Below are 16,694 nucleotides of genomic sequence, written 5' to 3' on the forward strand. Positions count from 1 at the left end.
CTGCAAATAACTACCTTACCCAATATCCGGGCATATCCGGAAACTGAACACAAAATAACCAAATTAAAGGAAGCAAAGGCAAAAGAAAATTAATAGGAAAAAAATCTGGGACTCCAATTGCTCTTAGAACTGAAGAGATTTCTCGCATGAGAGGTGAAACGTCTTCAAGGAAACTTAAAGAAGTCCAGACGCTTTTCTTTCCCAGCTCCTTAGACTATGATGACCTGGATGACCGAGAACCTTCACAGACAAATTGGAAAAAATGGTCAAACTAAGTTATCCAGATAGTATGTCTAAACACATTTAATCTTTTTTCGGGGACTTTATTTAGAGTTTACGTACAATATAACAGCAGTATATTAACAATTATTTTAAAAAAAATCGTCTTCTATAATGACATTAAAATAATAAAACTTCCATTACCATTCAGTTTTTGCTTCCAGAATTTTCATATTGGATGCAATTCATTTGTTAAAAATATGCAAAATGTTACTTTTGTGAGACTGCGTAGTGTGTAAATTATTTTTATACTTGTTTTTGTCTTTGTAATGTTTTGTTTTGTTGTTTTTTGCATCAACTAGAGGGGGTGTGTCGTGCTGGAAACTTACTCCAAAATAAAGATCATGTGGAGGCTCGGGGTTTTTCCAGGCGCGAAATACTGCCCTCTAACGGAGTACGACAGTATGGCAAAAATAACAACCTTCGGTTGAAACCATTCAAGTGACAAGGTATCGATGCGGTCAAGCGTTACCCCAAATCTGATGAAAATACCACCAACTGATCAGCATGGTGGAATAAAATATTAGTGTTAGGAAGTAAAAAAAAGGAATACCGCAATGGATGTTTTGATAAGGTTTGTGGGGATTGTTTCGGTCCCCGTGTAATTCGGTGGAGTGGTACGTTCCAGTAGTATTGAAGGCAACGCTGAAAACGGTTTGTTTTCACCGAGAGGAAGAAGCGTCGCTTATATTCGCAGCTGTTAACTCGTCGCTTTAATAAACGGTTGTGGCATTTCGTTTACGTCTGGTTGGTTTTTCGACAGCAGCTTTTGCCGTTTTTAGCTCGCCATGGCTCTGTGCGGGGGTGTCGGAGCCATGGCTTTGCCCAGCGAGCTTATTGTCCACATATTCTCCTTTCTGTCCGACCGAGACAAGCTCCGGGCCTCGGCTGTGTGCTCTCGCTGGAGGGAGTGTCTGTTCTACCCCGCGCTGTGGACCGAGCTCAAACTGCGAATAGGTGGCGGTGGATGCTCCAGCTCCGACGAAACCCCAAAGCTTGAGTTCCTTATGCGAAAGTTTGGCTCTTTTGTGCGAGAGTTGCAGCTGGAGCTCGCACCGGTGGAAGGAAACCTTAGCCATCTGAACAGCGACCCGTCGTCCGCCAGGATGGACCAGCCTGCGGGTCCCGATAGCGACGCGCAGCACAAGGAGCGATGGAGGGACGCCGTGGCCACCTACTTGGACCAGGTGTTATGTGTGTTCACCAGCATCCGAAACAATAGGTAATACTAGAAAATAACCTCTGGAAATGTCTGCTTTGATATTTTTAATTGGAGTGAAAAATTCGCTTGACATGTTCGCCCTGTTTTATTTTGTTTTTTAAATTTCTCGGGTTTAGGTGCGTCGCAGTGGCTAGCAACTGGCTAGCTCAGTTAGCTATAAACAAACCCTGGCATTAGAGTTACGTAATCATGCCAGGTCTTTGCAGTGGCAGCAAGCGTTATGTATATGGAGGCACTGTTGGTTTATTAAGGACAGCTTTGCATGCATAAATTAAATGGTGGTGCATGTGCAAGGCATCTGCATGCCTTTTGTCACCTGTCCTATTTTACACTTCTCATTATGGTCTCTCCATAGCAGCAGGTACAATGCAGCACTGGTGGAGGCTAGAAGGCTTTGTTGGCTGTGACTTGCTGATATCAGCACTGACATAAACACACACACACACACACACACACACACACACACACACACACACACACACACACAAACACAAATATACAGTGTGTGGATGTATTTAGCCTGTTGTCCGTTTGTAGGATGTGATCACTTATATTCTCTCTCTCTTTCACACACACGCACACACACACACACAGGATAATTTCTCCTACTCTGTAAAAACTTGGCTCTGTTAACGCTTCAGATTTCATTGGTGCAGCTGTGTCACACCTTTTTCCACCTTCTCCCGTCTTCTTTACAGTGTTTTCTGATGCTGGCATTCAAAACTGGTTGCTTTATCTTAATCCTACAAAAGGGGTTGAAATATTTGACATTATTTTGTTTGTTTTAAAGTTGTTTCAGTTTAAGGACAACTTTAACCCTTTTCCTACTTCCCTGCTGGTATACATCTTTACTAGCTAGATCCAGAAAGTTGCATTTGGTGCCAATGCTGTCTTTTAACTGATAACGTTTCAGTTCAGTAACAGGCTGTTGTTTGTATAAGCTTCAGCAGCAGAGGAAGGATGTTCTCCCACTTCCTACACAACACTTTCACTGACTATCAGTGTGTATCAGGCAACATATAGACACCAATAATGATCTATCTGTGGTAAGCCACTTCTGGACACCTGTTTATTCAAACACACTTTTAAAATGTGACAAATTTAGGTTCATCCAGATGTAGAATTGTGAAAGTGGGCTTTGTGGGCAGAACTGAAATGGATGAACTTCTTCCACTGATCTCATCATGGTGATGAAGCATTATGAGAATCTAAGAACCATGGTCTCTTTTGTGCATGGTAGTTTTGAAAAGATCAGGACTACAACCTCTAACTTAAGAGCTCGCTATCGGGTAATGAAAAGCCCGTTTTTTTTGTTTTTTGTTTTTTTTACCCTTTCATTTAGTGCGCTGAGCCAGCTCCACCAGCACTGACGTATGTTCCGAATAATGAGAACAGACAAGTTGTTGTTTCTTTCTAAGGGCACTAAGTAGCTGCACATGAGCCCATAAACCTGAACTCTCAGTTGATACACAGGAAGTGGGTACATCAAAGGTAATATGCGCTTCACCTCGCAGGTACGCCTGTGCCATGTTCGGCTGTATGAAACCCTTGTGGTTGAACTGGTGCATGTGCGACACTTATGCAGAGGATATGTTCCCATCAGTATTGAGTTGGCTAATTCAGACATTTAAAAATGTTGAGAAAATGGCCTACAACAAGAATTGTTATCAATAAATAATTGCACTTTGCTAAGTGTTAATTGTAGGGATGCACTAATTATGAAATTCTGGGTTAATGGAACCTGTTTGACTATTATTTGAAGACTGCACATCACCCAGATAACGTTCATATTTGTTTATAATGTAATGGCTGTTGGTGTATTGTGTCGTTGGACTATTTAAAGGTTGTCATCATCATTCATAGGGATACTGACTTTAAGCACAATCATTATGAAAACAGTAAAAATAAGTGTTAACTAATTTCTTAAGATATTCATATACATGTTATTGTCACTTGCAGTTATTTGATTTTAACTTATGTCTGACCAAATTAAAATTAAACTGAAGTGATAAAATGTAAATTTTCCAATATTTTTGTAACAAGAACAAATCTATTGCCTCTTAATCCTGTTGGTTCATTTAGCCAAAACAACACTGATGTGAAAGTAAATGTCATCCTATTTGCCGATAAACCTGCCCTTCCCTCTTATGTTTGTAACCGGTCCTATAAAGAAATTGGTCCTTTCTGCTTTTCACTACGTTTATGTTGGTGATCTTCCAAACATTACTATCAAAAGAGGTGTAGATCGTCTGTTTGAAACAAGGTAATTGGCTGCATTGTGACCACTATGCTTACATTGACTGCATCAGTGTTTGAAAGAATCAACTTTGGCATATACACTGCTGCTTGATCTTTGCCAATCTATTTTGGGTGCCAGGATATAAAGGGCTTTCAACAGCACTGCAGGAAAGTGCAGGGCAGCCATAATTCTGTGCGGGATAGAAAGCAGCTTGGGAGAAGTAGGGACTAAATTACACTGAACAAAATGGCTGCAGTTTGTTTAACAGGTGAAACTTTTTTTTTTTTTTTTTTTTTTTTAAGTTGTTTGGATCGGATGACTCATCGGACTTGCTGCTGTTGATACAGGTGTTCTAGTAATAACTGCAAATTTTTTCTAACTGTACCTGTCTTTGTCTATTCAGAAATCTGCAGAAGCTGAGTCTGTATGGAGACACCTTCATTCTCCAGCAAGAGGGACTACTAGACAGCTCTCACCTGCATCTAATCCACCAGGGGGACAAAAAGATCAATGAGTAAGACACAGCATCGAAGCATGAAAACAGGTTTCACTGAAATGACTGAACTGGATTTGGTGGCTGTTTCTATCCTTGGAGAGAGTGTTTGCAATGTAAATTTAGTAGGTTTTATAAGAATGCAGTTAGTATTGTATTGGTAACATGGTCAAAAAAAAAAAATGTGATAATTAAAGCTGCATGTGGGTGTGAATGAGTAATATTTCCAAAACTGCATCTTCTTGTTGTAATGGAAAGTCTGCGGTGTTTGGTGTCTCAAAAGGGCAATTAATTTACAAAATTAAGAAAAGACCGTTTTTCATCACAGGACAGTCTTCGTCCACGTCAAACACTCAAAGTGTGTGTCTGGTTTCCTGCTGGAAAACTGTGAGTGTTATTACAAAGCATTGACTCTCTGAAAAGGGAGCGTTTGTTTTTGTGTGTTGTTGGTGTTTAAGAGACTGAGGGCTTTAAATAGTGGTCGTTTACATAACCCAGTATCTGACGTCTACGTATATCGGCCCTGATGGGAAATTTTGATTCCCATCAAATCTGAATGCATGCACACACCTCTGCACTGAGCAGACAGCAAATGAATTAAACCAATGCAGAAGTGCCAAAAATGCTGGCCACTTGAGGCTGGCTCCAAAAGCAAATCAGTCCCAATAGACTCCATTTTTAAATGGCCAACTTCACAGCTTTAAGAAGCATATTTACAGCTTGGAAGAAAAGCCCCTGTCTTGAAATATATAGTTTCCCCCTGCATAACAATTCTGAGGATATTATAACTTTTCCACCTGGATGGTCACTGACAGGTGGCCCAGCACGGGGAGCTAAGCCAGTCAGTGATTGATGTATAGGTTAAAGTAAAAAGACAGAAAATGTTATGACTTGAATCCAGTTTTATATGTTCTGTCCATTTGTGTTTATTAATTGCAGCAGCCTAAATCAGTCATTGCGTTTGAGTTGGGCCCTCCTGCTGCTATTTCTTATTTATTTCCCATCATGCTCGGAGTGTTTTTGTATTTGGGACACACATTATGGTGGATGATGGATAGCCTTGCTCTGATAGGTACATGTAGAGCCACTCCCTGTCTCAATGGTGAGAAGTGGACTATGAAGGAGGTCACACAACCCCGTTTTTTTATTACAGTGTTTGTGTCCATTATGCCTCCCAGACAGCTCTCACTCTTTGGGGCATGTACATGGGATTTCTTAGGGTATTTAGAGGATGAGGACAGTGACTTGTTTTTGTTTCTTGGGGTCCAGAGCGTATTGTCCAGCTGCAGTTTTTACTGATGTACAGTAACATCCACATGAATGCAAGGGTTCCAGATTCCTCAGCAGAGTGATCCACTGTAACAGTATGATCAATAGCATTCACTTAACTGGCGAGGAGTTTCATAGTCGGCCGGTTGGTGCTTGTGTCAGGTGTTTTAATATCAGTTTAACTTACAGAGTACATGGACTACTGGCTTTCCAGAGTAACATACACATCACTGCCAGCCTTGATAGCTTTTTGTCTCATTCAGAGCAGCTGTTGTGGATTTGTTTTGCAGCTGAGCAGTAGTTCAGTAAGTGATGTTTAAATAAAAATGAGATTTCAGTGTAGCTTCTGTGCTCTATGTGGTTTGTGTTGTAGACACAATTGGCCATAAAACACTGAGTGAAATGCACCAAGTTGCTGAGCATAGCTCCACCAGTGTGATTGTAGTGTGTGTGTCGAAATTGTTTGCACATCATTACCATAGATCCATTTTAGGCTTACATTTAAACACATAAAGTCGGCACATTTTGAAAGTGTATATACCCTGATGATGTTTTCTATCTTCACTCCACTGTCAGGAATGATTTTTGGGGATTGTTTTGTTTTTTTTAAACCAGATTTGACGGCCGCTGTAGTCATTCTGGTTTATTTAAATGATCTTTCTTTGCCTGTTAATAGAATCCAACAGTTGTTTATGGAGGTCCTCTCCAACAGCAGGCAGCTGAGGTGGCTGTCTTGTAGCTTCATGCTGGGCCTGGTGACTCCCTGTTCTTTATCCTGCCTGTCCAATCCTTCAGCTGAGACCCTGCAGCACCTAAGTTTACTGGACCATCAGCTAGGTATGTCTGTTACGTCATGTAGTTTGTAAACATTATGTGACAGTAATGCAGAATAACTGAAAGTTTCTCTCTGAATTTCCCTCAGGGCCCCTCGTCTCCCCATCTGAGTTGGATCGCCTCTCTAACCTTCATTCTCTGGCTCTCGATTTTACTGACTTTACATCTGAGCTTTGTGGCTTGCTGGCATCTCCACGGCGAACTCCACTTCATCGCCTCTCCCTGCTGCTCAACGGGGCCACCCTGGAGTTTAAATCATTAGAAGGGACCGCTACAGAGGATAACTGGAAGGCACTGGTACTGCTGTGATTCTATATTGTGGCTTTTATTTCATCCTGAATTGAGGCTCTGTGCATTTAGTAAATCGTAGCATATCAGTAAGTTTACGTGTGGTCTTCCCCAGGTTCGTGTAAGCGCCAACCTGCGAGTGTACGTCATGGCCCTGGAGGTCGACAGCTCTGAGCTCCTCAGGGTCCTAAAGCCGAGCCTTCCCCTCGAGCGACTTCACCTCGACAGTTACAGCATGCCGGTGACCGATGCCACACTGGAGCTCATCTCCCAGCAGTACAACAAAACGCTGACTCACTTCCTTCTCCTGAGGGATGGCCCTGACTTCCCTGACCTCAGCATCAATCGTAACGAAGACCCTTTGGTCCTGTTGGCATGGAGATGTACTCAGCTGGCTGTACTCGTGATACATGGTGAGTTCAGTTTCATTCTTTGACAGAATGTGAGCTGTAGTTGGTCAGATCTGTGTGGCCGGTGGTAATAGTTCCATACAAAACAGGCCTGTAGTGACTGTTTTCTAAACAGTCCAGCAAGCTGTGGACTTACTGTTGTGACTGTGGACACAACAGTCCAGTATTTTTAGATTGCATCCCTGAAAAAGCTGAATAATGATTTATTTTTTTTATTTTTTTTTTTTGTAAAAAAAGCCAGTCTACAGACTATTATTTAATTCAGTGGTATGCTTAGTACACTGCACATCAGCAGCAGTGCACTGGCTGCTAACAGGAGAGCTAATGTAGCTTGAAGGAAGCCAGCGGTAAAGTAACTGCAGAGTTCATTGGCAGTCTTGTCTTCCTGTAGGCCGTATTAAAAAGAAGTTGGTATGGTTTGTGTCGAGTATAAATCTGCAAAACATGTTCATTATTAGCTTTGAAATCTGAATGATTGATCCTTTTAGGTTACACTGTGTGGTCCCATAACTTGGTGGCCATCTCCCGACTGCGAGGGTCCAGTCTCCGTGTCCTGACCGTCTCCGAGGATAGCATCGACTTTGATCCAGACCAGTCGGTGTGCATGGAGGGCGACCCGGTCCGCAACCTGGTCAAGGAGGTTTCTCTGGGCCTCGGCCGTGTCTGGCAGCCTTGCCTGGATTCCAGCGTGTTTTTGTCCGAACCCACCCAGCACTTCCACCATGAGCTGCGCGCCTTCAGCATGGGCATGTAAACAGAGGATGGAAAACCCAAGACATCACAGCCTAAACTGTGTCAAGACCAGACCAGACCAACAGAGTGCAAGACCAAACGAGAAATCTAAAGTGGAGTTTAAGAATGGTTTATAAATTATGTGAGCTGACGTGAGCTGATTGTTTTTATTTTTTAAAAATTTTTTTCCACAATTAAGTCTGACCATTTTTCGACGTTGTCTTGCTTTGCTACTCTTATTATCCAGTTGGCCAGTCGCTTGAAAAATGGATTCATCTTCTGATGTTTTAAATATGTGTATATTGCAGATAGGAGTATTAACTTAAAACTGGATTGCTAATTACAATCTGAAAAGCATTAGGTTTGAATATCACACAGAGATCTGACAGCTGGCAGGACTTCACAGGTTTTAGTTTGTGGGTCAGCGTGCGGCTTCCAACGCCCGCTCGGCTCAGTCTGGTCTGGTCTTGCCCACAAGTATTCAGAGCTCTCTCCTTCACCTTAATAACCTCTGGAGCATCTGTGTAATGTACCTTTTGATTTGTTTTTTTTGTCTTTGTTTTTTAATTTGACTGTTTCCATCCCTCCTTGCTCTTTGTATAACCCAGTTGGGGTTTCTTTTTCCTTCTTCCTGCTTGGTGGTTTCCTTGCCTGTATTGGCTTTGTGTATTTAAATACAGATATATTATTATCCTGCTCACTACTAGAACAGGACAGGCAGGCGGGTTGAGTGATGAACTGTAGGGATTTAAGAAGGGTTGTGTGTTCAGCCACAAGCTATTGGCTTTAGTTCTTTTCTTTTTTTCTTCTTTTTTTAATCTTTTTAAACAAACCATTGCTCTGTGTCCATCTGTCTGGAGTCTATAAACTTACTGATCAGTAACTTCCTGGGTAACACAACCATAGCTGCTTCTTCTGTCGCTCTGAAAGAGCATCTCGTGCACTTGTCCACTAGTTCAAGAGCCTTGCCAGCCGGGTGGGAAACGCCACTGTGAAATGGCTGTGGCTGCTGCTAGTGAGTTTTAATGTAACAGCCGTGTCAGCGCCATGACTGATGATTATTGAGGGGGGGGTCGACTCAAAGCCAAAATAGTTTAGGGGTTTTGAGATCCTTACCGATGGTGTTGAGGAGAATATTGTTACATGCTTGTCGCCAACACACTTTGCACCCTGCTCTCTTGTTGACTTTCTAGGGAAACCTCAGCGTCAGCTAAATGGGAAGCCCCGTATTCTGACTCACTTTCAGGGCCAAACTACAAAATTCAGCTCATCACAAAACGACAACTAGAAAATCTTTTTCTACTTTCAGGATGAATATCTCTGTCTTTCTGATTTCAGAGCCTTCCAGTTGTTTGTAAGAATGCAGAAGGGACACATGACACAAAGTCAAAAATCATGAAGCTGGAGGGCTCTGAGGTCAAAAACATCTTCAAATAGTCCTTCATATTTTTTTTATTTTTTTTAAGAGAAAATGGGGTTTTGTTCCATAATGCCATATGTATATTTGTGATTTAAGTAATCTCTTTTGTAACAGCTTCCAAACTCTTGGTTAGGCCATGTTAGAACAGCAGCAGTATTCTGCAGGAGCAGCTTCCACACAGGTCATGGCAGCAGTACTGTTGGTAGGAAGAGCTCTTCTTTCTTTTTGAGGGGGAACAAATCATGATTGAGAGCAAGGAGGGGGGGAATGGGTGCATTGAATGTAACTTAATTCATTTCTGACGCTGTTGGCCAGCCATTGAAGGCTTACTGTATAACTATTGGAAGCAGAGGTTTGGCAGATCTTGCTGAATAGCTGAGTTTTAACATTGTCGGTTTCACTGACAGCCAAGACTGCTCTTCTTTTCTTTTTCTTTTTCTTTTCTTTTCTTTTTTTTCCCCCTTCTTCCTCTTCCTCCTTCAATGCAGCAGCACAGTAAGGTTTCGGGTCATGTGACGAAAGCTGCTTCTGTCAGTCTCAGGTAGGCTTTTAATGTCTCTACGACCAGCAGTGGTGGCAATGTTGTGTAGCTTGTGTGAAACAATCAGTTAATGTGAGTAGAACTTTTGTTTTTATTTTATTTTCTTTGGATTATTTCCTCTTGAGTCACAGTTGCCTTTTGAAACAGCCCCTTGTTTTCTGGCTACAGTTGTTATTGATGTTGTTGTTTATCTTGCCATCCGATAGACCCTCAGTCGGAGGGGTCAGCAAACCTAATCATACATTTGTTTTCAAAGATTATGGTTGATAAAGACTAAAGAATGGTACAACCATGCTGCTTGCTGCACGTGTCTTATATCTTCAGTAGATGTGAGGGACTGAGAGGCTGTGGGGTGGTTCAAATGAATCTATGCTGTCAATAGGGGACCTGCTGGGCCCAATTAATGTTTGAACTGATGGTCGGTCATCTGAGGGTGAAATGCTTTGGCCCTGTGGGTCTGGCTGAGCTTGTCCTCATTCATTCACAATTGCATGACTTTGATTAAGTCAGTGTCTTTACTTGTCTGCTTTCAAGTGAATGCGATCACTTTAATACATGAAATGAATGTTAACAGCTAAAGCGAGGCACCATAGACCAAATGACTCCAGATAGACACGGGCACCATCAGTTGATTACTGGGCCCAATATGGCAGTGTGATCCTACAGTGTTGTGACTGCTGAGTGGTTATGAGGTCCTATTGGGGAGTTTTCTGAGCTGAGTTGAGGTTTTAACAGGAAAAATGGAAGTTGGGTTGGACTTAAATGCACCCAACTTTCGTGCGTAAACGAGCCACTGTCAGAAAAGCTGCCCACCCAAATGGCTTCAGCTCAGGCATGGATTTGTAAAGGTTGATGACAATGGCACTGCACACTGTAAAGGTCCATATCAGGGTCTATAGTTTACAGTGTTGACCTTAGTGATTTTATTCTCTTTCCCCATGGACTGATATGGAACCAGTGTGCCAGCACTTTGCTAGTTTCAGAATGAATTCATCGCAGCGACCGGCCCCGGATACCAAATGTTTGCTTGTCTGTTTAAGGGGACCTTGGTGGTTTAGCCATGATAATCTCTATAGTCCTTGGTTCATATCTCAGGATAAATGCACTTTGATACCAAGAGTTTCTTTTAAAGGCTGTTTGTGGTTGTAAATAGCGCTGTACACTCAAACACTCAGAGGGGAAACGTACCAACATCACACATTCAGACCAAAACGTGTTGGTTTTTAATGTCATCTTCCTCCACGCTCCTTCGTGTTTTTAAAATCTCTTTTATGTGAAAGATGTTAAAGCTGTTAGAGCTTCGTATTGTTCGTAGATGTCAGCCAGGTAAGAGGTGTAAAAATCACGGCAATGTTTAGTAGAATGTAATGTCAAAGTAAATGGTCACCTCAAATAAGCAAGTAGATTTTTAAGAAGCTGTTCCATTCTCGTTTCGTCATCAGTTTTCTGTCTTCACAAGTCTCTAGTTTTTATTGGCTTCATGCTAGAACTTAGATTTGGCTGTTTATCTGCCAAAATTAAAGGAAGGAATGGTGTTTTTACCAGAGATTAAGCTCCGATAATCAGAATTACAGTTCAAATTTGTTAGCTTGCTGAAATACTTATACCACAAAACTAGAAATGGGAAAAAAAACTATTTTAGTGAAGGCACGTGTAGAGAAATCCTGGTTTATCCTTCCAAGGAGACAAGAGGTCAAACAGAAGTGCAACCAGTCCAGCATTGTGGCCAATAGCTAAATATTGAGCCATCTTGTGCCTGAAAGCCTCTGAAGTCTCACTGCTTTTCAAACCTCGCCTGTCAGCAAAATATTGGCTTTGTTAGGTGTTGCAGCTGTTGTTGTTATAAGTTCAGTTTTTAAGGGTTAACAGCTGCAGTGATGAAGGTTTCGGCAGTCATCGTGTTTTGATTCCTCTCGGATCCTGCCTTCATTTTTCTGCTCCGCTTTTCACGTGTATGCAGTAGAAATATGTAAATAATATGTTTTTGGCTGTGCAGTCCCATGCACTGTATGCATGCCTGTGTGTATTTGTATTTGTAGGGGAGAGGGGGAGGCTTGCTCGTGTTCACCAGTGTAGTCTTATCACTTCTTCTGCAGCGGGAAACGGGAACAGAAATCGTTCGTTCTCAGGGTTCAATCGGTTTTTGGAAAAGGACGACGACGATGGAAACCTCAGGCCTGAAGCTGAAAGAATATTAGGAGTCACTGGATCTGTTCTCCACCCTTGATGTGTTCTTAGCTGCCAAAGACCACAGAGGAACAAACTTAACCCAGACACAAGTCTATCTGAAGTGCCCACAAAGACACACGCTGACTGGAGGCTGGTCCAGTATTGTTTTCTCCTTTAAACCTCCTACTATTCTGATATTTCTCCACTCCTTTTTTTCCTATGTTTATTCCACTGACTATTAATAGTCTGTTTGGTGTCAAACTCTCCCCTTCTTACACTTTGGACCATACTGTGGACGTGATAAAATGTCAACAGTCTCGCCATGTGGTTGGAGTGAATGCAGACCTAAGAGCAAAAGGCTTCCTGTCTGGTCATTGACTGTGCCCTGTGTTTAGAAACACAAGAATATGGGTTTTTAAGGCATTATTGGATCAGCGTTGCTGCACATCTTGTACAGTGTTACCTCTAATCGGCACTCAGGGTCTACAGTGCATGTTGCTTAAAGTCCAGTCCAGTGCAGGACACTCCTACAGAGGCTTAAGCAGAGTGATCTGGAGTTTTCCTCCTCCTTTCTCTCCCCTGTCCATCGTCTGTTTCACTGTGAGGAACAAGTGAATGTAAAACTAAGAAGGTTCAATCTCAGTAAAGTCAGGGACTAAACACTCTCGCAGATGCTTCCAGGAGGAGTTACACCCTGAAAGATAGCAGAGTGAGGACAAAGGCCCATGTGTCTTATGTGATGTGGTGTTTGGCCGGTAAGCCTGTAGCCAAGGTCAAGTTTGAGGGGAAGTGTTTAGTCCTGAGCTATAAAGTGATTTGCTGCTAGAGATCTTCTAGGAACAGGACATTCCACGCAGGCGTCGCTCAGGCCGTCTGACAAGCAAACAGTTTACTGCTCCAAGGTCTGCAAGAAGATTACTCTATCTACAGATAAACTATATTTTTTACTTTGAATGGTCTGTGTGTGAAGAGATCAGAGATGCATCTAGAACTGAAGAGTCACACCAGATTAGCAGCTGGTCTGAGCAGAGTGGAGGTGTGATAACACTTAGAAATGGTTTTGAAGGGTGTTGTTCATTTCAGGAGGTAAATTGAGTTTCTAATGTGTGTTTCTGCGATGCCATGCTTCAGCATCCTGAGGCCATATTGTGTCCGGTACACAAAGTCACAAAGGACAGAGGGGGGGGGGGAACAAAAGCAACTTGACTATCACAGTGCTAAAAAAAGAGGGCTGTGGAATCAGGTGGTTTCACATGTTGAGTCAGTCTGGCAGGTCAAGAACAGGACTACGTGTTAAGGACACAGAGGTGCATGTTCACTTTGGATGCACAGAAGCCTGTGCTGGGCTGGTTTTTATAACATGTGCAGACGGAGTTTGTTTGACTGACACAAAGCTAGCAGAGCCTTATTTTTAATGAGTCCTGCCATTAAAAATGACAGGTTTGAAGGCTCTGGAGGGGTGATGGGATGTCAGTTATTCAGGAGACCATTACCAGCACTTACTGCACATTCAAGTGGCCGCAGCCCTTTTGACCATTTTACTTTTTTTTTTTTTTTTTTTTTTTTTTTTTAATTATTATTTAGCTTCTTATTTTATTTTTTCTTGTGCTGTTATGTGCATTCAGAGAAATCCTGGAAGATAACTGGGCTCGAATGGCCCCTAAATGAACCCACAGAGCTGGCCTCTAATGCACTCCATCTGAGAAAGTTGGCCTTGGTGGCATGCTTGCAGAACTGTAAATATACTGTCCAATCAAGCCTGTTATACAGAGGGATGGGTATGAAACCTCTGTGATAGCCACTACTAATTCCCTTGACATGGACAGGGTCATGAGTGTGTGTTATTTTAGTACCAAAGCAGCAGACTGTGTCAAATCTGCATCCGCCTAAACACGGGCTCAGAGCCACAGGGAGACACACATCACAAGTTTCATTTCCACTTTGATCGTTGGTTAGACTCGATGCCGACTCGAGGGTTTCTGATGTTGACTCTCAGGATGTTCTGGAAAATGAAACTTAACTTAAATAGCTTAAGAAAAAGAGGTAGTAAGATGGTTGTGGGCCTGAAGCCTTCCCTAAAAGACATTCAGGGCTGGTTCAATGTTTCTGGAGGATTAACATGAAGAGACAGGGTTTCCTCATAGCAAGGTTGTATTATTATTATTATTATTTTTTTTTTTTTTTTTTTTAGGTTTGTTTTTTTCTCATTGAAATGCTTTGACCACAGACTACTACCAGTACATGCAGGACTGAATGAGCTCACACAGGGCTGGCCGCATGCAGGAATGTGACAAATCTGATTAGCATCCTGATGTGTTTCAGTAACTTGGAGACAAACACTGGATGTGCGTTGCACTGGTATAAAATCAGTCCTGTAACAGAGATAAGTAGATGTGTTTGAGGCTAGATGTACTAGCACTGACAGGAAGTTTGGACACTCCGGCTTTTAGTTTTCCAGCCAGCTGATGTTGATGATGATGATGTCAGCCTGGGTGCGATAGTAATGGTGTTATCATTTACTTGCTTCTCTGTAGATGTAGAGGCGAAACAACAAAGTGGCACTGATGGCATTAACCTGGCCAAATTCTGTCAGTATCGTTGGTGCATGGCGAGATTCACGCAGCGCCTGACTGTATCATGGACCTGATAGATATTCATGCTCAGTGTCGGCCAACTATCTCCATTTAGATCTCAGCTACTGTGGCTGTGATGTTTCTGGCTGGTAAACAAAGTCGTTCTTGTCAAGTCTGGAGAGCCAAACCTCCTAATTAGCCAGGCAGGCAGGCCTGCTGCCCAGTCCAGCAATACAACTATGCAAGAGGAATGCATATAATCCACACTCACCCTCTTTTTCTTTTTTCTTTTCCTCCTATTTTTATATTTGGTTTTTCTCACTGTCATACAATAGAAGCGAAGATGTAAACTAATAAGAACTTGCAATGACAATACTTGGCCTTATGATGATTTCTGAAATCTTATCGTTTAGTTTTAAGATCTTTTTGATTCTGGTCAGCCAGCCCAGCGACAGCAGCGGTGACGGCGGGCTCACTCTTGGTCTCTGTGAGACTGGCTAGATGGCCCCAGTTTTATCGTGGTACGAATGTTGTGCATTTGTTTAAAATCAGGACAGTTTGCAATAACAGCAGTCTTACTAGTGGCCACAAAGGGGGCACAAGCAGTGCTGACAGCGCCCGGCTGCATCTTTAGAAAAACCATAGAGGAAGAAATATAAACTATATAGATATCTAAACTCACACAGTGCATATTTGTATAGGTATCAACACTGCATTACCGTGGTATACTCTTATGCAACACATGTCCGGGTTCAATTTATGAACATGAAGTATACTCTGAAATCACGCAGACTTTGTAAATCAGAAGCTCTGTTGTTGTGTGTTTTTTGCAGAAATGGTTTTACCATCGTTAATGTTGAATATTCTGAGCGTAACGTTCCTGTGCGACTGTGTCGGTTAACGTGAGCACATAGCACCGGGTTATTACCTCCTTTCTGTAAGCAGGGAATCAGACTGAACCCAGAACACAGCTGGACAGACTTCAGGTACCACAGAGCATATTTCAGAAACAAAAACTTCCAAATCTGTTCTGCACAGAGCTTTAAAAGCGAGTCAATGCTGTAACTCACCTGAGCTATGTCAAACAGACCAAGGTGTGATTAAAAGAATGGCTTGTGGATTTTTAAGACCAAGCAAAACCGAGTTTTACCCTAAATGTCTACAAGAAAAGGCACATAAAAGTGATATTTGAAATCATCCCAGCTGTTTTTTGGATTAGTCTGCAGGGAAAGAGTCCTCTGGAAGTAAGAGGACAGATTTTATCATTGAACAGTGTTGATCCATGGCTCTGTGGTGAAGAAAAGGGAGGACATGTTATAAACCTCCATGTAAAACCTCTGAACTGACAGATGGCATACACTTGAGGGGTCAACCTGACGAATGTTGATTTGAATTATTGTGGAATGAATGCTTCTCTTCTTTTAGTCAGTGAATAAAAACAATAAAATGTCACTTGCTTCATTTGTCTTTTCTTTTCTTTTTTTTTCCCCCTCAAATCCATTAAAAACTGGCATTGGAAAGAAGTCGTCTGTCGTTCTGCAATCTCCAATCATCAAACCAAACCAGACCATTATTGTGCATGAATGTCAAGTAGACCCAAAACTCAGTCACAATTAGTCTGCAGGGACATTACATGACCCACTGGTTTCCCGTGTGTCTTTAAGTAGCCTATTGTGTCTTAATCCACCCTTGGTCCCCAGCCTTTTTCACACCTCCACACCCGTTAGTGCAAAAAAACAATAACTGCTCCTCATGACCTTTGGGTTTTTTTGTTTTTGTTTTTTTTTTAAATGGGTTCAACTCACCTAATTTTAAATGACATTTCTCAGTTATTAACCATTTCCACACCTACAATGGACATAAGCATTAGAAAAGATTCCTGAGATGATGAAAAAGACGACTTGGTCTTGCCTTTTCTTTTAAGGTCACCCATTTAATGCAATAATCAAGACCGTTAACAAAACCATTGAGGTGGGTTATCTATCTGATGTGGCTCAGTCGAGTGGGTAAGTGAGAAAGTGCCACTGAAGAATTTGATGAAATAATCAAATGTAAAGATAAAATGTTAAACTGTCCCACCCACCCCCACCAGAAAATTCCTCATCTTTACTTGTTAAGTCCCTCCCCACTGAACAACGATATTACACAATGTTATTTTGCCATTTCTTTGTTTACTCAGAGGAAGTCCCTGCAGCGCACCACAGGGACTTCCTTTGAGTAAACAG

The 16,694-nt window shown here is 42.0% G+C and overlaps 1 protein-coding gene across 1 annotated transcript; it reads left to right on the forward strand.

Moving 5' to 3' along the window:
• The first annotated feature begins 706 nt into the window (after window positions 1-706).
• On the forward strand, window positions 707-15,921 carry LOC116325300 (F-box only protein 33). Its single transcript, XM_031746150.2, has 6 exons — window positions 707-1,501; window positions 4,144-4,254; window positions 6,179-6,339; window positions 6,425-6,633; window positions 6,740-7,037; window positions 7,523-15,921. The coding sequence occupies exons 1-6, from the start codon at window positions 1,068-1,070 to the stop codon at window positions 7,786-7,788; spliced, it is 1,479 nt and encodes a 492-aa protein (XP_031602010.1). The 5' UTR covers window positions 707-1,067; the 3' UTR covers window positions 7,789-15,921.
• The last annotated feature ends 773 nt before the right edge of the window (window positions 15,922-16,694 follow it).

This window comes from Oreochromis aureus, linkage group 19 (assembly GCF_013358895.1).
Source record: "Oreochromis aureus strain Israel breed Guangdong linkage group 19, ZZ_aureus, whole genome shotgun sequence".
NCBI classification, from domain to species: Eukaryota; Metazoa; Chordata; class Actinopteri; order Cichliformes; family Cichlidae; genus Oreochromis; species Oreochromis aureus.